General features: G+C 39.7%; 1 protein-coding gene across 3 annotated transcripts in view; it reads left to right on the top strand.

Annotated features, from left to right (window-relative positions):
• LOC149229456 (uncharacterized) overlaps positions 1 to 21,623 on the top strand; it is a 369,375-nt gene that overhangs the window by 297,184 nt on the left and 50,568 nt on the right. For all 3 annotated transcript variants that reach the window (XM_089378658.1, XM_089378657.1, XM_089378659.1), the window contains exons 4-7: positions 13,118 to 13,200; positions 14,420 to 14,458; positions 14,889 to 14,959; positions 15,128 to 15,242. In XM_089378658.1, the coding sequence (XP_089234784.1) occupies positions 13,118 to 13,200; positions 14,420 to 14,458; positions 14,889 to 14,959; positions 15,128 to 15,242 (308 nt within the window). The remainder of the gene's footprint in view (positions 1 to 13,117; positions 13,201 to 14,419; positions 14,459 to 14,888; positions 14,960 to 15,127; positions 15,243 to 21,623) is intronic.

The raw sequence follows: 21,623 nt of genomic DNA, 5'->3' as shown, positions 1-21,623 counted from the left end.
AGATCTTTTTTTTTTTTACGCTGTGTCAGTTTTGGATATTAAAATCACGTGCAGGTGAACTGTGTATGCGTAGGTCCCCTTTCCGTTTGCGTAGGAAGCAGTCATTTTCTGTTTCAGCGTAATTGCACATCATTCACCTTAGATTTTAATTTTATTATGTCTAGATCATAGTTTTAGTTTAGATTCTAGATTTAATTAGTTTCGTTTTGTTTCCTTTTTGAGCTTTAACGTTTAAAAATATATAAAATATAAAGGGTCACGTTTTAGATTTTAAAGTTAGGGTTTTAGTTTCACAACTTTAGTTTTAGTTTAAATTATGATTTCAAGTCCTTTTTATAATCATAATTTTTTTAAAAAATTATAAAATCATAAAAAACAAAAAGTTCTAGATTTTAATTCTATAGTTTAGTTTAAGTTTTATTTTTATTAATCATAAAAAAAATAAAAAGTATAAAAATTAGAAATTATAAAAACCATAAAAAAAATATTTGAAAAAAGATATAAAATTTTTCTTTTATATAGCCTCATTTATATAGACTTTAGTTAGCCTAGCCTTGTTTTATTTGAAAGCATAAAAATATTTTGGAAATATTTTGCTAGTTTGAATCTTAGCCCAGGAATCTGTTACTTTTTATCTCTTTCGCTGAGGCTAAATTTTTGATGTGGGGTTAATGTTTATTATTTTCATGTGGTTAAATATGCTTGAATGATCATTTAAAGATTGGCTATATGAATGTGATCTCTGGTTAACTTTTGAAATTACGTGGTTGTTTAAAGCATTTATCTTTCGAAATTTTTAATCGCTGGAATATCATTATTGAGCTTTAATCGCTGGATCACTATTAAAGCATTGTGCATCTATTGAATATTTTGCATTACTTGAGTTATCTGATGGTAAATGATTGTTAATGAGTTCATCTTTTCGTAGCATTTTCATTCAGCCATTAACTCTATAAGGCACTGTTCTGTAAATTTAATAAAATCTGGTTTCCTTTCGTGTCTCCCAAACCAACTGATTCACAGTTGGTCAATCATTTTCCCATAGGGTCTACCCCCCTTAGCCGCGGGAGACAGGCTTAAACGGAGAGATCAGGGATCAGAGTGACAGCGCCTGGTTTGAGCGTTGTCGTGACAATCTGTGCGACAACATTTTTTGGCGCCGTTGCCGGGGATAGAGTTTTTCTGTCCTTGGTTCTTTCATTTCGAGCTTTTTCGTGTTTCACTTCTTGTTCAGGGGGCGACTCCACTTCATATATTATCTTCAAGAGTGTATACTAGAAGACATCCAAGCAGTCTGTGCAATCCTACTCCTAATCCTGAAAAGGTCCTCAGGGTACGATTACACAAACTCTCTTCTCGTACACTTCTTGTTAACCTTGGACAAGAAGCCCTCTCTGATATCCATTTGCTTTTTAATAGTCAAGTTAGGCACAGCGTCATGGATATCTATGCCCCTTGCAATTTTTCTAACATTCCAGGGTATCCCAATGCTATTCCATCAGTTGGGATAGATAAATTGCCTAACTTTCAGGGAGATAATGCTATTAGTGCAAATTCGCATCTAGGAGACATTAGTATATAGATGGCTAAATATGAAAGGTCTCCTGATTTCGATCATGAAGATGTTAGAATGACTCTTTTCACTTTAACCTTGGGGGGTGATGCTCATGAATGGTTTACTGAAAAACCCCAGAATTCATTTGATTCCTTAGAATCGATCATTAATGCATTTAAAGAAAAATATGGAGATAAGAGAGAAGGAAGACACCTTGTAAAAGCTATTAGCCTAATAAAAAGAGAGAGGATGAAACTGTTGAAGAATTTAATAAAAGGTTTAATGGTATTGTTAGAGAATTACCTCAAGACTATAAACCTACAGACAAAACTCTCCAAGATTTTTACATTGATGCCTTTAGTCTTGAGCCATCTTATGAATTAAGGCGTGCTAAACTTAATGATTATAGAGATTGCCAAGCCTTAGCTATAGAGCTTGAAAAGGACAAGGCCGCATCTGGGAAGTCTGAGATCCCAGGTTTCGATAGGGCTGCTACGAAACTAAAGGAACCTAAAGGAAAAGCAGTTCAAGAACCTGAAAGTGAGCTTGTTCTCAAATTGCTTCAAAAAATTGAAACTATGGAAATTAATCATAATAAGGAGATAACCACTTTGCAGAATAGGTTGATCCAAATGGAAAGAGCGCAAACGCAGAATTTTCAACCTCGAAATAATATTAATAGAAATAACAATTGGCAAAGGAAGGGTCAATCTAGTGAGCAGAGACCTCCTAATCTGCTAACTAATTTGGTTGATAATACTCCTCCTTACTGTCGGGTTTGTGATGCTCTTCATGAAGAGGCCACTTGTCCCATCGTTAGAAGGATTTTAGATAATGGAATGTTTGGAACAGGTGATCAGCTAAATGTAGTAGGCAACAAGTTTCCTTTGTCTATGGATGATTGGATAGAGGTCAAGGAAAAGAGTCATGATGTTATGAATCCTTCATCAGCTTTTAGTATAAATAACCTTGAAAATGAAGATGATATTTTGGCTAGGTTATATGGTGAAAAACCCTCTCCCGAGCAAATCTTGGAAATTGCTAGAGATAAGGGTTTGACCTATCAGAGAAGGGATAAAGATCAAAGTGGGAATCAAATTCCCCCTCGAACTTTTAACCCTGGTGTGAACTCTGGATTAGATGTCGATTTGGGAAGTTGGTTTAACAATGCAAAAATCTGGGTTCCTGTCTCCAAGATTGCTAAAATCCCTTCCCAAAGAGACAAGTTACTAAAAGCTATTCAAGGTCCTCAAGTAAATACTTCTCAACAGCAGACTCGGGAAGTTGACTATCACGATGCTCCCATATATCTGCAAAGCTTAGATGCTGATAACAAAGATCACCAACCTTTCTTTATCACCTTATTAGTTAATGGATATAAATAGAATAACTGCATGTTGGATTCTGGTGCATCAGCTTGTGTGATGACTAAAAGGGTCATGGAACAACTTAACTTAAGAGTTTCTAGACCCTACTATAACATATGCGCCATGGATTCTAAGAAAATCGAAGTGCATGGTTTAATCAAAGATCTGCAAGTTCATCTTTCAGTTTACCCAGACATCATGGTTGTCATGGATATTGTTGTTGTGGATGTGCCTGATGCCTGGGGTATGCTGTTATCTAGAAAGTGGGCCTCTGATCTAGGAGGAAGTATTCAAATGAATTGGTCATATGCTATGATTCCTTCTCCTAGGGGTGATGGTTTTGTAAGACTAAATAGAGAGCCCGAAAGAAAATTTCATGTTGAAGATCCTAAGAGACCTCACAGCGAAATAATCAAAGAGCAATCTGACATTGGGAACTATGCCATCATGTCTAATTTTATAATTCCTCCCGATGATAAGATTAGGGATCTCAAGGGTAAAGTTTGGTATATGTACTTCGATGGTGCATCGTCTAGGCATGGTAAAGGTGCTGGAATAGTGCTTAAATCTCCCCTTGGTCACATTTTCAAGTTTGCCTATCGATTAGAATTTGAAGCAACCAATAATGTCGCTGAATATGAGGCTATATTGTTGGGGCTTGAGTTGGCCAAGTCTTTGAAGGTTAAATTGCTTAGCATTAAGGGGGATTCTGATTTAGTTATCATGCAGCTTAAAAATAAATTCACATGCAGAAATCAAAGATTAAGAAATTATCGAAATGCTGTGTGGGATACTATGGAGCATTTTGATGCCCTTGACCTCGAAGCAATTCCAAGAGAGCAAAATACTTTGGCAGATGAACTTGCCGTAGCTGCTACTACTTTCCAGTTATCTGATGAGCTAATTAAAGAAAAGATCAAAATGGAAGTAATATTCAGACCATCTGTTCCAGATAACTCAGAGCATTGGCAGGTTTTCAATGATGAAAAGCAAGTCATTCGTTTTCTTAATAGTTTGGATGAGTTTGAGGATTTCCGGATAGTTTCTGAGGAGGATGGATCTTTAAATTATGAGCATATCATAAATCCTACTCCTAGGAATGTGGTTGCCTTAGAGCAACATTTTGATCGGCATGATGCCACGAAGCTGAGAGAAGAAAATAAGATGGACCCAGGCGAATATCTCGAGATAAACATTGGTACTTCTGAAAACCCAAAGATCGTTAAAATTGGTAGAGGTACTAGTGTGGAAGAAAGAAAAAAGTTAACTGATTTACTTCGCGAATATCGAGATGTTTTAGCTTTTTCTTATGATGAATTAAAAGGCTATAGGGAAGATGTCATGGAGCATACTATCCCCTTAAAAGATGAAAATGCTAAACCCTTTCGCCAGAAGCTTAGGCAAATTAATCCTAAATTAGCCCCTTTAGTTCAAAAAGAACTTGCGAAAATGCTTGCAGCAGGGATTATCGCCCAAACAAGGCATTCAACATGGTGTTCGAACCTGGTGATTGTTAGGAAAAAGAATGGAACAATAAGGCTGTGTGTCGCTTTTCGAAACCTTAATCTAGCATGCAAGAACGATAATTACCCTTTGCCAAACATGGATACTTTGTTTCAAAGAGTAACCGGTTCTGGAATGATGTCGCTGCTAGATGGTTTTTCTGGGTACAATCAGGTATGGGTTAAGAAGGAAGATCGTCATAAAACCACATTCACCACACCATGGGATACCTTTGAATACATCAGAATGTCGTTTGGATTAACAAACGCTGGGGCTACATTCCAAAGGGCTATGGATTATGCCTTCAAAGGATTAATCGGGAGATTTATTGAAATTTACCAAGATGATCTTACTGTTTTTTCTAAAGATGGTAACTGTTTTTTCTAAAGATGGTATTAATCATGTAAATCATCTTAGGCAGGTTTTCGATAGATGTAGAGAATACGAGATTTCTTTGAATCCAGCTAAGTCTGTTTTTGGAGTAATGGAAGGGAAATTACTCGGCCATATCATTTCTAAGGAAGGAATCAAGATTGATCCTGAAAGAATTGAAGCAATCCAAAAGATTCCTCTCCCTCATAATCTTAAATCCCTTCAATCTTTCCTTGGAAAGATAAATTTTATTAGAAGGTTTATTCCAAATTACGCAGAAATAGCTAAGCCTATTCAAAATATTCTAAAGAAAGATGCAAAATTTGTTTGGCAAGAAGACAACAAAAAGGCTTTCCAAGAAATCAAATGTGCTATCGCAAGAGCTCCTGTCTTAGTTAGTCCTGATTATTCCAAGGATTTCATGATTTTTTATTTCGCTTCCGAAGATACCATTGTTGGTGTCCTGCTTCAAAAGAATAAAGATGGTCACGAGCAGCCTATTGCTTTCATGAGTAGATCACTTCAAAATTCTGAATTGAAGTACAATACCATGGAAAAGCAGGCTTATGCCCTGGTCAAGTCTCTTAAGCACTTTAAAACTTATGTGGGTTATTCTAAAATCATTGCTTTCGTCCCACATTCTGCTGTTAAGGATATATTAACTCAAATCGATTGCTTAGGGACTCGCGCTAGGTGGGTTACTAAAATACAAGAGTATGATTTAGAAATCAGACCCACCAAGCTGGTCAAAGGCCAAGGTTTAGCTAAGATGTTAACTGAAGGTAACGAAAAGACTCTTGGTTTGTTCTGTCTTAGCGATCTATCTTTGCCGGAACTGCAAAGATTAGCAGAGCATGAGTGGTACAAGGACATAGTTTATTACTTGATGAATCTTGCATGTCCTAACCATTTAGTTGCTCATAAGAGAAGGGCTCTTAGACTAAAAGCCACTAAGTATTGCCTTATGAAGGATGGCCTTGGGTGGAGAAATCCTGAGGGCATAGTGCTTAGGTGTGTTGATGACGTTGAGTCCAAGAAATTAATCTCTGAGTTTCATTCAGGATTTTGTGGTGGTCATTATGCTGCTAGAACTACCGCCCACAAAATCCTGAGAGCTGGCTATTATTGGCCTTCAATCTTTTCTGATGTGCACAAGTTTGTTAGAGCTTGTCAAGCCTGTCAACTATTCACTGGGAAACAGAAGCTTGCTGCCTTGCCCCTACAACCTGTCATTGTAGAGGCACCTTTTCAGCATTGGGGTCTGGACTTCATAGGGAAGTTCCATGAAAATTCTAGCAATGGCTACTCATGGATTTTGATTGCTACAGATTATTTCACTAAATGGGTTGAAGCCATTCCTGCTAAGAATGCCACTGAAAAGGTTATTATGGATTTCATTGAAAATAACATCATTACTAGATTTGGTGTCCCCGCTAAGATCACTACTGACAATGCCAAAGCTTTTAGTTCCTTAGAGTTTTCATCTTTTTGTTTCAAGTATGGCATTGTCTTATCTCATTCGTCAAATTACTATCCTCAGGGTAATGGTCTGGCTGAATCAAGTAACAAGAATCTCATAACCATTATCAAGAAGATAGTAGGAGATAATAAGAGATCATGGGACAACAAAATCAAGTATGCTTTATGGGCAGATAGAATCACTAAGAAGAAAGCTACTGGTAAATCTCCCTTTGAATTAGTTTATGGCTTGGATGTAACTTTACTTGTGCACCTCAAATTGCCAGCTTATCAGCTCCTCCAAAATTTTTCTACTAATAAAGATGTTGTTCAGAATAGAATAGATCAGATTGTGGAGTTAGATGAAGCTCGTAGGACAACTTTTGATGCTATATGTAAAAATCAATCTAACATTAAGAAAAGCTTTGATAAATTCTCTCGATCTAGATCTTTGCAGGTGGGAGATATGGTACTACTTTGGGATTGCAAGAATGAAAAACCAGGAAAACATAAGAAGTTCGACAGTTTGTGGTTGGGACCGTACATCATTCGAGACATAGCTGGACCAAACTCATTCCATTTGAGCAGATTGGATGGCGAACCACTTGATCTACCTGCAAATGGCCAAATGCTCAAGTTGTTCTTCAAAGATGATATCTGATGCCATAGGGCATCCTTTGTATTGTATTTCTATCCCTACTCCTTGTCATTTTAGCATTTCATTTCTGTTTTAGATTAGATTTGCTTTTCATAGTTAAAGAGCTTCTATCTTTTATGTGCTTAAATGTTATATGATGATTTTTGAATGGACGCTACTTATTTCTGTTGTGTGTTGCGTGGATGCAGATTCTGGATTCTCACATTCCTACAGTGCAGCAACGTGTCCCCAAGTAGAGCCAGATGTTGACCACTACCGGTCAACTACCCATAGCAGTACACCCCCTTTTCTTTGCAAAAAGGGTAGCGCTTGATCGACATGTCCGTGCCATTCGACAGTCATCGACAGCTTGATCAATTTATGTTGTAAACCCAGTCTGCATGTATAAATTGTAAATAATCTTAGCAGATATGAGTCATGTATGTAAATTGCCTAGGTGGACCTAATTTTCTAAGTGATAATTTACGTTCCGGAAGGTTTTTCTTCTCACCGATCCATGATCGGCAGAGTTTTCCTTCAGCCTAACCCCAAAGCCGGAATGGATTTTGTCATTAGAATCTTAGGAGAATCCTAGTGTGTTAATTTGCTAGATTATAGTTGTGTCGCAGAACTGGGTGGTTTATGAGGGTCTATGTCAAATGGGTTTTCCCCCCTTGGGATGTAAAGTTGTAAAAGTCATGATGTAAAGTGTCTTGAGGGTTAAGAAATGTTTTAATCCCCTCATAAGTCCTAAGTCCTAGGTCCTAGGTGATTTTTCCAAAAGCTAAGTTCGAGGATCCATTTAAAAATAAATTAAAAAAAATAAAAAATAAAAAATAAAATAAAAAAATAAAAAAAATAAAGTAAAAAACCTAAAAATAATAAAATAATAATATTTTGAGTAAATAAATGCAGAATTTCAATTTTTTAATACATTAAAAATTTGACGGATGAGATTAAGAGATATCTTGATCCTCATCGACGGTCGAGATCATTTTGACGTGGATCACTCGAACTAGTTGTTGGGAATTTTTCCTTTAAATAGGGTGCTAGGGGTCATTTGAGATCATTCGATCTGTGAGTTTGGTGCTGAAGAAGCTCTCTTGTAATCTGTTTCTGGTGCTAATAAAGAAAGATTTTGGGGTTGAAATCTTGCTGGTGTTACTCTCTGGAAGTGCTGTGAGCTATTTTATTTTCTGCATATTTTAATTTTCAGCCATTAGTAACAGCTTCTTATAGAGTATTGTTGAGCACAGGTATCTTGTTCACTTGCTAGGGTTTGAAGGGTATTAGTTTTTCTGAAGTATTGGCAGGTATCTCCATTGCTTTTTGAGATCTAGTATTGTTTTTTCTCTCTTTATTGATGGTTGAAGTGAGCTGTGCAGGAAGCCCTTATTGAAGAAGACCAGTGGGCGTTTGGGGAAGTTCTCAGCTGAACCAACCAACTCCCGCAAGCATTTTCTTGCAGAGCCCAGCTAGTTTTGATCCTGGGTTTATCATTTAGTTTATTTTTCTGAATTGCATGAGAGATTTTCTGAAGTTCTTCATAGTAAATCTGAAATTTTTGATAATATTACTGTTGATTACTGATAGATCTGGCTGTTTAAGAGTCAAACATTGTAAATTGCTTAGTTGATCTAGGGTTTTAATTTTTTTTTATGCACATATCATTTTTTGGGTGATTTTTTTTCCAGTCTGCAGGGTTTCTGAAGAATTCCGAGGGTTTATCAGCGCTATTTTACTACTCAAGATTTATTAGCAGGAAAAAATTCTCGAAATTACGCTGGCATTTTCCTGTGTCTATCGTTTCTGCTCATCTCAAGCAGCTGCCGTCTCTGCTACTTACTCATTGCCTCACTCTCTACGCATCGTTTCCCTATTTGCTCGGGCATCCTTCAACAGCTTTCATTCTCTGCCATCAAATCTGCTCAGAAACCTCCGTCCAAATCCTCATTTTGCGCATCCATCTCTGTCTATCATTGCTCCACACGTTTTTCACACTTCCTTTCTTCCAGTAAATCGCTTTCAATACTCTCTGCTCCATACGCAGTTCAGATTTGGGTCCGGTTCTCAGCTCCCTCTATCCCTTGTTCATAAACGTCCTCTGCCAAAGACCGCTCCAGCCTTCCGCAGTCATCTGTGCAGTCATTAAACCTTTGCTAATCCGCATACACCCACGTATAAATGCAAAAAACACTGAAACGTGCATTACTTGGGTAAGATCGGGCTTTTTCATATGCGTTGCTGTCAAACATCATTACACCTGCAGACAAAGGCAAAGAAAATGTGGATTTCATCTTTGTGAAGGCGTCTTTTTGCTGCTCCAGACTCCTACGGGTTACGTTTCTCATCCTAAACCACGCATCACCTGCACCAAAACTTTCGTGGCCCTGCACCTGCTCAAACAAAAATCGTTGAAGCTTCAGAGACGGGGTAAGGATCAGGGTTTTTTCCGTGGACGTCAGGTAAAAGTCTCGATTCATACGTTTGCATTAGAGTGTAGATCAAATCTTTTTTTTACGCTGTGTCTGAATCTTGCAGTTTTGGATATTAAAATCACGTGCGGGTGAACTGTGTATGCGTAGGTCCCCTTTCCGTTTGCGTAGGAAGCAGTCATTTTCTGTTTCAGCGTAATTGCACACCATTCACCTTAGATTTTAATTTTATTATGTCTAGATCATAGTTTTAGTTTAGATTCTAGATTTAATTAGTTTTGTTTGTTTCCCTTTTGAGCTTTAACCTTTAAAAATATATAAAATTTAAAGGGTCACGTTTTAGATTTTAAAGTTAGGGTTTTAGTTTCACAACTTTAGTTTTAGTTTAAATTTTGATTTCAAGTCCTTTTTATAATCATAAATTTTTTTAAAAAATTATAAAATCATAAAAAAACAAAAAGTTCTAGATTTTAATTCTATAGTTTAGTTTAAGTTTTATTTTTATTAATCATAAAAAAATAAAAAGTATAAAAATTAGAAATTATAAAAATCATAATTTTTTTTTTTTTTGAAAAAAGATATAAAATTTGTCTTTTATATAGTCTCATTTATTTAGACTTTAGTTAGCCTAGCCTTGTTTTATTTGAAAACATAAAAATATTTTGGAAATATTTTGCCAGTTTGAATCTTAGCCCAGGAATCTGTTACTTTTCATCTCTTTCGTTGAGGCTAAATTTTTGATGTGGGGTTAATGTTTATCATTTTCATGTGGTTAAATATGCTTGAATGATCATTTAAAGATTGGCTATATGAATGTGATCTATGGTTAACTTTTGAAATTACGTGGTTGTTTAAAGCATTTATCTTTCGAAATTTTTAATCGCTGGAATATCATTATTGAGCTTTAATCGCTGGATCACTATTAAAGCATTGTGCATCTATTGAATATTTTGCATTACTTGAGTTATCTGATGGTAAATGATTGTTAATGAGTTCATCTTTTCGCAGCATTTTCATTCAGCCATTAACTCTATAAGGCACTGGTCTGTAAATTTAATAAAATCTGGTTTCCTTTCGTGTCTCCCAAACCAACTGATTCACAGTTGGTCAATCATTTTCCCATAGGGTCTACCCCCCTTAGCCGTGGGAGACAGGCTTAAACGGAGAGATCAGGGATCAGACTGACAGCCCCTCGTCTGAGCGTTGTCGTGACAATCTGTGCGACAACAGACACCATCTAAGACTAGAACACCTATTTGAGCTACATAAACTAACACCTAGAATATTCTCCTATCTTGCTGACCTAGTTTGACCAAAGCCATAACTTTTCACTAGATGCTTTGATTGGAAAATTTGCATGTGACATGGAATCCTCTAGTCATGCTCTACAATCTGAGACCGGGTTGACTTTTTGACCCCTTGACCATTTTGCATTGGGAACCATGAACTACCTCAAGAAATGTGAAATTTGTCACAAGAGACTGTTATGTTGTGAGAGTTGTCATGAGTAATATTGCACCAAGCCAAGGTAACCTACAAACTCTATAGACATTTGCCATGTGGAATGACATAGGTGCACCTTGACACGGGTTGGACTAGCCCATACATTGGTGATCACCCCTACAAATGCAGGCTCCTATAAAACTATGAGTCCTCATGAGAAGTCCACCAAGGTTCTACAATCCGATTAGGGACAATTTCCTAGGTGACGCTTTCAAGGGATGGGACATAGTCTGACCAAAACAAAATGGATATAGACTCAAACTGGCAAGACACGATTCTAGGACACCTAATACATGACCTCACATATTTTTTACATGGATTTAACTTGTGGCCTTGGGCTTAATATGGTGGTGAATGCTGCACTGAAAAATCTATGTACCCCCACCAACATAGGGGTAACAAGTCCCTCAAGAAATACATACCAACAAGTGCTACAGTGTTGCTGACAAGAAGAGTCCAAACCACCAAATTGTCTTTTGGAGACCTAAAATTGTAGTTCTTGGCTCATACATAGTCCAATTTCAGTTCTGACAAAAGGGTATACAGGTTATTATCTTCTTACTAAGCAGGTTATGATGGTAAGTTCATGGGATGACACATGGCAAGGAAATTTGTCTCCATGGGCCTCCCTTTCCTCTCCCCCTCTTGTGGAATCATAGCCCCCTTATACATCTATAAGCTATTTTCCAGACATTTTCATTATATTTTGGATTTGTTAGATGTTGCAAATCAATCCTATGTCCTATCATGTCCAATGTCTCTATGTCCCATGATGGCCATATGTTCCAGTAGTACGTCATGCATCAGCATTGTCCAAGCTGTCTATCATGTCACAGCTCTTTGCAAGCTGTCATGCTCCAATTTTGTCTTGGTTGTCAATCATGTCCTAGTTTTGTCCAAGCTTCCCAAGCCCCAACATTTGTCCCATCTGTTCAGGCACTACCATTTGTCCCAACTGTCCAAGTCCCAACATTTGCCTCAGCTGTCCAAGCCCCAATATTTGTCTCCATTTTCCATGTCCTAGCATTTGTCTCTACTATCCATGTTCCAGCAGTTGTCTCAGTTCTGTATGTCTTAGCATTTATCTCAGCTGTCCATGTCCCAACATTTGTCTTAGCTGTCCAAGATGTCAATTATACTCTAGTCAGGCCTTGGCATTGGCATCCAAGCAAGGAATTTGTACATTATTTACAACATTTACAATATTTTCGTTAAGGTTCTCATGTAGATAGCTCACATGGCTAGTGACCCAAGCATAATGTTGTGTCATATGTCTAATATCACATATAAAAATATACACAAAACAGGAGGTCAAGATGGGGTGTTGCAAATAACTCTTTGGTCATGAATCATGATAGCTGTGCCATATGTCCAATATTACATAGCAAAATATACACTAAGCAAAAGGTCAAGATGGGGTGTTACACTTAACTCTTTGGTCATGATGGCCTATTTCTTTTCATAAATTCATACTCTATTGCTTGATATCTAGTTTTAAAATTTGGAAGTTTTTATGTTTAATGTAACATGTTATCTGTGAACAATTATTATTGATGGATGGAGTAACCATCTGAAACGTTGGATGGATCAAAAACATTACACAGTTCACTTCTTAATAATGTAGTATTCATTTACAAGTAGCACAAAAATCTATGTTTTCATATTTTGTGCAGCTAATTGGGCATCCTGCTTGTTAGCCAGTCTTTTATATATATATATATATATATATATATTATCTCTTTAGACAATTTCTTCCCTGATGTGCTTCACAGATATCAATGATGGGAATTATTTGAATACACTCTTGAAGTGTATATACAGAATGTAAGTTCAATCATTTTCTATGAATGAAATTACGGGTCTTTTTCTCTGGAATATATATATATATGAAATGCTCATGGGATGCTTCACTCATAGGTTGTTTTGGGAATTGGAAATCCTGCTCCCACTCTGCACTTTGCCATGCTCTAGACAACCAATATATAGATAGATGTATTCCATTTGTTGCCTTCCAACCATTTTTGTATAAAATTTTCAAAAGAATTGTTGTATTTGTATGTGAAACATATATCAGATCACTGTATTTATATCTTGGTAACTTAGCTGTTATGACAATTGACAATCAAGATATTTTTTTCTCACAATCATGCATGAACAAATCAATATACTATATTTATAATGTTCATGCTTAGGATGTGAAAGTTATGTGTGGAATTTCTTGCATTTAACAGAAATTAAAGTGAAAAACTGCAACGTGTTCTATAATGTAGTCGTTCATTTCTGGCAGGTCTTGCAGGTGTGCTAATCTATGCAGATAATATATCACTTGCGGTACCAATTGGTCTTCTTGGTTTACTTTTGTTTGTTCAGGTACATTCTCACTACAATAGTTGCCAAGAAATGGTAATTATTGCAAAATATCAACTTATATAAATTCCAAATATCTTCACTGTTTGACTAAGGAACCTAGGTTCATGAAAGCTTCTTCAAACCAGTGTTCCACGAAGATGTGCTCCCATATGTGTGAGGTGTGCCCCTTATGCTTTCTACATTTCCGCTATGAGGAAACTGGAAACTCAGTGTGGGATGTTTCCTCACGTCCTCATTTTTGGGAAACTCAAGGAAACACAAGGTGATATGTTTTCCTTTTGTGGGGGATGCCTAGGTGCTCTCACTCGAAAAGGGGGACTTCAGGATGGCCCCCACTACTTTTACCCATTGGTTTTTGATTTTTTTGTTTTTAAAGGACAGAAAAGGAAAACCTAAAGTGACTAAGACCAACCACTTTATAAAACGCCTAAAGCACACACCCATTTATAAATATCATTATCAAATGCTTGGATTTACTTGGTTTTAATTTTAATTTTTTAAGAATTTTGGATGAGGTCCCCAATGTCAAGGATCCCTACATTTCCTAAAATTTGGAGGGTGTCACTATATGTACCTCCCGATGTATTTTCCCATTCTCATGAATCCCCATCCCAGAAATTTGGTGGAACATTGCTTCAAACTAGAAGATCCTAAGAGGTATTTAGATTTTTCTTTACTTTGCACAAGGTCCCAATGAAGTTTTCTTTAATTTTTCATATGGCATAACCAATCTTGAATCAAGAGATTCAGTATGAAGAGATAGAGATGTAGTATGAATATATCATATTTAGAAAATGTGTTCTAATATAAAATGAATACAAAGACATTGTCAGTGACACATTGTTTTGTTTTTTGTTTTTTGTTTTTATCCCAAAGAAACCCAGCAGCCCGCCTGACACATAACTACTTGTAACCCTCTGGGGGTCTACAGTCTCTCCTCCTATCCGTAAACCGGTTCACAACCGGGGGGATTTGAACCTTGGGTCTCTCAGTTTTCATTGATTTCACATTACTTCGATTGTCAGTGACACATTGTTGTATCTTATGGACAAACTTATAAATCTTTTGTTTTAGGTCATTTGCATCAATGTTTCATTCATCAATCCACATTTTGGAAGCAATCTCTACTTTTCTCAGTTTCATCTCTACTAACTTGTATTGTCATTGAAGGAATGCATATGCATTTCAGCTAATATATGAATGGTTCAATTGTTTGCAGACTACAAGAGTGAGATTCGTCTTTGGTGATGAGGCCCTGGTATGCATATATTAAGTTTACTTATGATGATAGTATTCAGAAAGAATATGAACATGGATTTAACTTCTCTTATTTTAATAACAAGACTGCAGTATGCTGAGTAGTCCATGTAAGGGTTATGTGCTCTGAATATTCATCTCGTGTCTTGGTAAGATTGAAAGTAAAAATGAAGTTCCTTGTGGAAACAATTGCCTTTGGAAGTAATCCCTGGCATTCTCGGGCAATGGTTGGAAGAAACACTGAGAAGCAATTTCTGAGTTAAATTGCTGTAATATGGGATTGTTTTGGAGTATCTTTATAATATCTAGCTTTATCTGAACTTTCCTTTCCTGGCATAGTCATTGAATTAAAATTCCAAAAAGTAATGTTATGATGGGTCTCATTCTATGGCCTTTTCAGGATCTCGTAGTGACGGATCTGTTTTCCACAGGAGGTAAGGGTGGGAGATGAGCTTAAAGAGTCTGGTCCAAATGCATTTGTTGGGGGCAAAAACATATGGAAGTAAGTGTTCTTAGCTAAATATGTTTGAGAAGTGATCCATGAGATTTCAGTAAGTGAAGAAATAGAACAAGAGTCCAACTTGTGCAACAGCTGTTCATGGATTTTGTTATTTTGTAGCTCTTTCATGCTTAAAACATGTAAACCTCTTATCCTCCCTTGAATCCTCAGGTACTCTACCTTTGTAAATTGGGAGCTTTGGTGGCCAAACTTCCCAATCTTGGTGTATTTCAAGGAGATCCAGACAAAACCAGAAGGCCAAGTGCATTTTTTCCCAGTGATTTTTGTGAGTGCTGTATTTTTTAACTTGATTTTCGTCAGTGCTTTATCATTATTGAATTCTTCATTTGTGTGATATATATTAGAGTTTTGTTTTCATACTCACATAGCTCCTGTTAGTGCATAGACAGTTATATAATATGGAATATGGAATATGGGGCCAAAATAGCATTAATTTCTCTTTATATGGATTTAGAATTTCGTCGAGGTACAAGATGGTAGAGAACAGGACATTTTTAGCCTGAAATATATACATTCCTGCTGGGATAATTATTAACTAACTCTGAATGAACATTGAATACGAGTTAGACATTCTATTTGAGATACTATGCTTTTGTATTCTTGTTAGCATGAATTTTTACCCCTTTGGAAAGTGACAGACTTGGTAGATGTGGGATAAAAACCTAAATGCAACATCTAGAAGAATTCACCCTTTAATGTCACATACAAATCCTTCTCTTCGTTCAGGTTGGTGCTTGCCAACCGCAAGGGGGTTTCCCTAGCCTCGTATGCAATGTCTTCCATGGAAATCTGCAAAACAAACACACTAAAACATGTATGCAATAGTTTCCTTTGACGAGCAATCTAGTGCTCAAAGGGGTTTGTTGTCACTACGATTGTACAAGCACGGTGCGACAACGACTCAGATCGGGTGATGTCACTCTGATCCTCAACCTCTCCGTTCTAGCTGTCTCCCAACAACAGGCTATGTGGGGTAGACCCTATGGTAATGTGAAGATTAAGGACAAGTTGGCCACCAACAAGTCCGGGAGACATGATTGAATGGCCTAGCTACTTGGTTAATTTTAGCAAGACTTAATGATTGGATGAGATTCAAGTGTGAGATTAGTGCCTTATGGAGTCAACTTCTTGCTTATTATTAATTGGAGACCAAGTAACCGGATGCACAATTTCTGCCTAGATGCTTGGTGTTATGTCCCTTCCTAAATTATTTTGGAACAATATTAATTTCTACATTTTGGGGCCAATTTTGGAGATGATGGGGGCTTATTCAATTTTATTAGGAGGCTAGACTTAGTAGAAGTTAATTCGATGTGGTTAAGTATATGTGGGGGTCACCCATACTAGGGGAATACGCATTCCCTAGTTCGATTTGCATGGAGGGGAAATCGATGGTTAGGTGAGGGACCCACGATGGAGGGAAAATGGAGGGAAAGGTGCTCCATGAAATCTATATAAGGAAGGCAACTCTCCTCATTTGGATATCTTATCTTTTGACATATTGAACTCAATCTTAGTTGCTCGAGCTGCTTAGCTGGGTTACTGTGTTGTTTAGCACATGAGTGTCTCTGAGCGGAGATCTCAACCCTTGCTTCGGTGGACTTCGAGTGCCAGCCCTAGAAGGGAGTTCTTCTTCATCTCAGTTCGTAGCAGTAGCAGGGAGACGAGTTACAACAGCTGTAAGTCGAGTACCAGCAGCAGGGGGAGTAACAATAGCGCAGGGATTGTGTAGTCACAACATGAGGTACTCCGGGAAGTTGGGGAGACAGGAGCATCCTTCATCATTTTCAGGAGTATAGAGGGTAGCTATAGACAACAGGGTCATCCTACACGCAGCTTTCATTTCATCACACGTAGGACTACGTCATCTCCTCCATGACTACGCAGTCATTGGAGTGAGACTCTTTGGTGCAGCACCATCCGAGGGAGTTTGGAGCTGGGAGGCTAGGAGATCATTTGGAGGGCCATTTGAGGAGGATTGTTGGAATTGGGAGAGCAAAGATTGACAGGATCAGTCACGGCAAAATAATTCGAAATTGGAGGAGGGCCACGTTGTGAAGGGTCAATTTTTGAAGGTTGGAACCAAGGGAAACCGTTTCTGGGTTTTTTGGGTTTTGGACAAGGATCACACTCCTAGTTTTATAGAATTCTCTGAGAAGATCTAAGGGGTCAAACAGGGGTCCAAACTCAGCCAATAGCTAGAGGAGCTAAGGGGAATTTGGGCCAAAATTCCAAGGTCAACATTTGGCCAATTCCTTCGTGGGTTATTCTAGGTATTTGGTGGAGAGGTTGGGGTTAATTTTCCGTAATTTTCTGAGCACCAGAAGTGGGGTTTCTAGCAGCATCTTTGCAGCAGACAACATAGTTTCACAAGGGCAGCGCAGGGCATCATTGTAGCAGTTATTTGTGCCATCTGGGCTTGACATATTACCACCTGGGTTTGATCACACTTGCCATTGAGGCAAGCCCAGGTGCACCACTTCCACATTATTGTACTTTTCTCCCAGATTATAATAAAATGGCTTTGTTGTTGGTTATTCCTGGACTTTTTATGGGTGTGCATTGAATGTTTCAATTCTATGTTGTCGTTTTTATTATTTTCTTTGCATAGCACTATTTTTCCCAGTTTGGAACACTACAGTGGTATCAGCGCACGATCTTGACCCAGCTGTGGGAAATTAGCCAGAAGATCATGGAAGATTTGGGTATGAGTGCACAATGACAGGTGAAACCGAAGACAAACCCATGGCTCAAGGGAAATCCAGTATGTAGAAATTTTGGGGTAGAATTCATTGGGGCGATGAGAGGTTGGCCCAGTTGAGGAGGGTGACAGACCAAACCCATCCTTGCCATTACAACAAAGACGTTAGAGGTGAGCAGGTTGTGGGGGTGCAGGCATCTACATCATGTGGGGAAAGCCGACCAAATCAGGGCACCAGATCTCTTGAAAAGGAGCAGGTAGGACAAAGACGGTTAGAGGGTGAGACCAGGGGGCGCTTTTGCTGGTGGAGACCTGCCTTTAGATATCAGGAGCTTGAGGAGGAGGTTGAGCATGATGCTAAGAGCCCATAGGATGGTGAGGAGCACATCAATATACCTGGTGTGGTGCAGGAGTCACCTTTATTAAAGACCTCTTTGATAGCCCCAGTTGACACCTTGGTGGAGAGGATAAAGCCTACACACATAGAGCCATCTGTTGAGGGGGTGCCATCCATGGACGAGATGCCAACTGTTGTTGAGATATTTGAAACTGTGATAGAGTTTACAAGTGATAGATGCCCACAACAGTTCCACCAGTTTCAGGCCGACCTTCTAGCATTACAGAGGAAGATCGTGTTAGTGCGTGAGGCTATTCTACACCAGAATGAGGAGCTGGAGGGCATGAGAGCGGTTTGTGCCGAGTCCACAACCAAATTGACTCATGTTGGGGAGTGGTTGGATTCCCTACTGGTGCAACTAGAGTGCACGTTGGGGCGTGAGAGCAACCCTCTTCGGGCATACATAGACGAGGTTGGCAGCACTGTTAGGTTACCTTGGCCCATTGGACAGAGAGAGACAGAGCGACCTAGTCAGATTTCATGTGTTGACCAGGGTAGCGAGATGAGACGACCTGAGTTGCACAGGGTGCAGCACCCACATGCTGGGGTTGTTCTATGTGTGGGAGTTCGTGCATTCGATCCCTCTCTTGGGGTTGGATGGCGAGAGATTCTGAGTTGGTACCCTGTGGAGTGGGCTATGGAGATGGTAGTGGACCTGGGTGTAGCTCAGTAGGAGCTTCTAGGCACTGGGGATACCGACAGTGCATATTGGTATTGGGTTCCGGGTGGGGATACCTATCATTTCGTAGGTATGCCGATTGACTACAACTGGGATGGTGCAGTTGACCTAGCAGTTTAGCGTGCACATTCACTAGGGTAGTCTTGGTCAGCACCAGTGGCCGACCTGTTTATGGACAAACTCTTTTGGTTTTCTTGGTATGGCTTTTGTACACGAGATCACTGGGTGATCAACATACTTTGGTAGGAGTTTGTCAGATAAGGTGGCATCGGAAGGGCACTAGACAGTGCCTTGTATGGTGCTGGGGACTCTTCACTTTTGTGTGGGGCATAGAGGATGCAGAGGAGCGGAGCAGTGGTGGCATCACTGCTGACACATAGGGAGAGTCACTTCTCAGATCCCTCAGGGGGGATTTGGAGGGAAGATCCATTCATCGGTGGGGATAGTGATGTGATGGTGGAGGTGATGATACTGATCGGGTGTGGCCTGACACATAGAGACATAGCTCTAGACCATCACATCTAGGGATGTGTGGGAGCATCTAGCGTTGAGTAGTGGTCCACAGGTGGGCATGGAGATGCATGGTGGTGTGTTGTAGTGTGTTGGACTACGTTGTGGAGTGGGAGTGCCTCACATTGCATTGAATACATGTGGGGAGTGACAGTTGCAGTGACACAGGTGAGAAGGGGGATGGTACGGGATGGCATAGTTGTAGCCGAGGGTATCCAACAGTGTACAAGGGTAGGCCGCGGTGTACACTAGCATGTCCAAGAGTACTGGGATGATCAGTGGTATGCAAAGGCGTATGGTGTTGCACAATGAGGTCTCAGAGTGTTGCCTCCAGGGACACCCATGGACGGAGATACTGGGCATACCTTTGGGTGTAGTTCACCCAGGATCGATGGGGACAGAGATGAGCAATACTTGATGGCATCCGCAGGGACTCACACGCCTAACCCTCTTCTACATCACTTACAAGAACGGGCGACCTGGTTGTTGTCCTTTGACACTTTGGGCACGAGCAGCAGGGGAAAGGGATCTCACCCAAGATATTTGGATGACACTTGGTGCGATAGAGGGGAGACTTCTCAATGGGGGCATCGAGTTGGTGTGCGAGTTGACAGCCATAGGTCGAGGGACGAGGTGATCATGGACAAGGATGGCATATCATTCATCATTGATTCTATGCCTGGGGAGTTGGTCACAGGGGAGACATGTGTCACTCTTTCCACCAGGCATGTCTAGACCATGCATGAGTAGAGGATACTGTGTACGACTGAGATAGTTGTCCAATATGTATCTGGGTTCCCGACATTGTATCGACACATTCTCCAAGGGGCGGGTAGTCGAACCAGTGGTGATGGTTGGCAGGAGCAGGATGATTCCGCATACACTGAGTCGATTGCGCGTATCAGATACCCATCTATTGGTTGCATTTAGGGGGTAGCTATTTGGCACACATGGTTTCCAGTGGTCATCAGTACTACACAGTGGCATGCACAAGACAGTTTAGCATGCCTCATATTAGTTCATGATGTATGGAGCCTATATATGGGCGGACTAGAGATGAGGGCCATAGGGATTCGATTGGTTGACAGGGCTATGCCACAGCAGGTCTAGCTGTAGGATGCAGGGATTTAGTTTATCGATAGATCACTCGTGGTGAGCGAAATCGTGGCAGAGAGTGATATAGTTCGCTCTTGGGATGACACATGGGGGTTCATAGAGGGTTTCATCATATGGGGAGGTAGACATTCTCTGTTGTTGCACAGGTTTGGAGTTAGATTTGGATGGGTAGGCCTTGGTGCCATGGAGATGCCCAGGCAGGATGTGTCTCGCCTCTTTCAGTATTCCACCATCGAGTTCTAGGAGAGGAGGATACTGACTACGCACGATGGGGAGTATGAGATAGTCAGAGTAGTGCAACATCAACATGGTGGCACCACTCTAGGACTAGCAAGGAACTGGGGCATCATAGCTCTTCACAGCTCATAGTGCAGGAGGAGATCATACAGATCTTCCATTGGGCTTTAGCGAGTCACTGATGGAACAGGGGACTTCTGGTACCTGCACTGGGCAGGATAGTGAGTGGAGTGAGGGGAGCTTCATGTTGGACAAGATGGCCTAGGATCCTGTTATTGAAGGATCCTTTCATATCAAGACAGTGATGAGGTCAGGGACGATTCAGTGGCACATCTGGGCCCCTGGCACATGTTACAGTGGCAGTGGGCAGCAACAGTTAGAGAGGATGATGCTCGTTCAGGCATTGCTCTAAGACAAGCGATTTTTGGTGCATTAGAGGAGCTTGCCGGTTGAGAATGCTACTTGGGAGGGCGAGCACATAATTGAGTGTTCAGCACCGAAGTTGCTTGGGAACAAGCAACATTTGGGAGGGGAGGACTTTCATGTCCCTTTCTAATATTTTTGGAACAGTGTTAATTTCTACATTTTGGGGCCAATTTTGGAGATGATGGGGGCCCATTCGATTTTATTAGGAGGCTAGACTTAGTAGAAGTTAATTCGATGTGGTTAAGTATACGTGGGGGCCACCCATACTAGGGGAATACACATTCCCTAGTTCGATTTGCATGGAGGGGAAATCAATGGTTAGGTGAGGGACCCACGATGGAGGGAAAATGGAGGGAAAAGTGCTCCACGAAATCTATATAAGGAAGGCAAATCTCCTCATTTGGATATCTTATCTTTTGACATATTGAAATCAATCTTAGTTGTTCGAGTTGCTTGGTCGGGTTACTGTGTTGCTTAGCACATGAGTGTCTCCGAGCAGAGATCTCAACACTTGCTTCAGTGGACTTCAAGTGCCAGCCCTAAAAAGGAGTTCCTCTTCATCTCAGTGCGTAGTAGCAAC

Source organism: Pinus tabuliformis, chromosome J (assembly GCF_031772625.1).
Source record: "Pinus tabuliformis cultivar Carrire ecotype Pingquan chromosome J, CPIR1, whole genome shotgun sequence".
Lineage (NCBI taxonomy): Eukaryota > Viridiplantae > Streptophyta > Pinopsida > Pinales > Pinaceae > Pinus > Pinus tabuliformis.
This window is presented reverse-complemented; position numbering and strand designations above follow the sequence as displayed.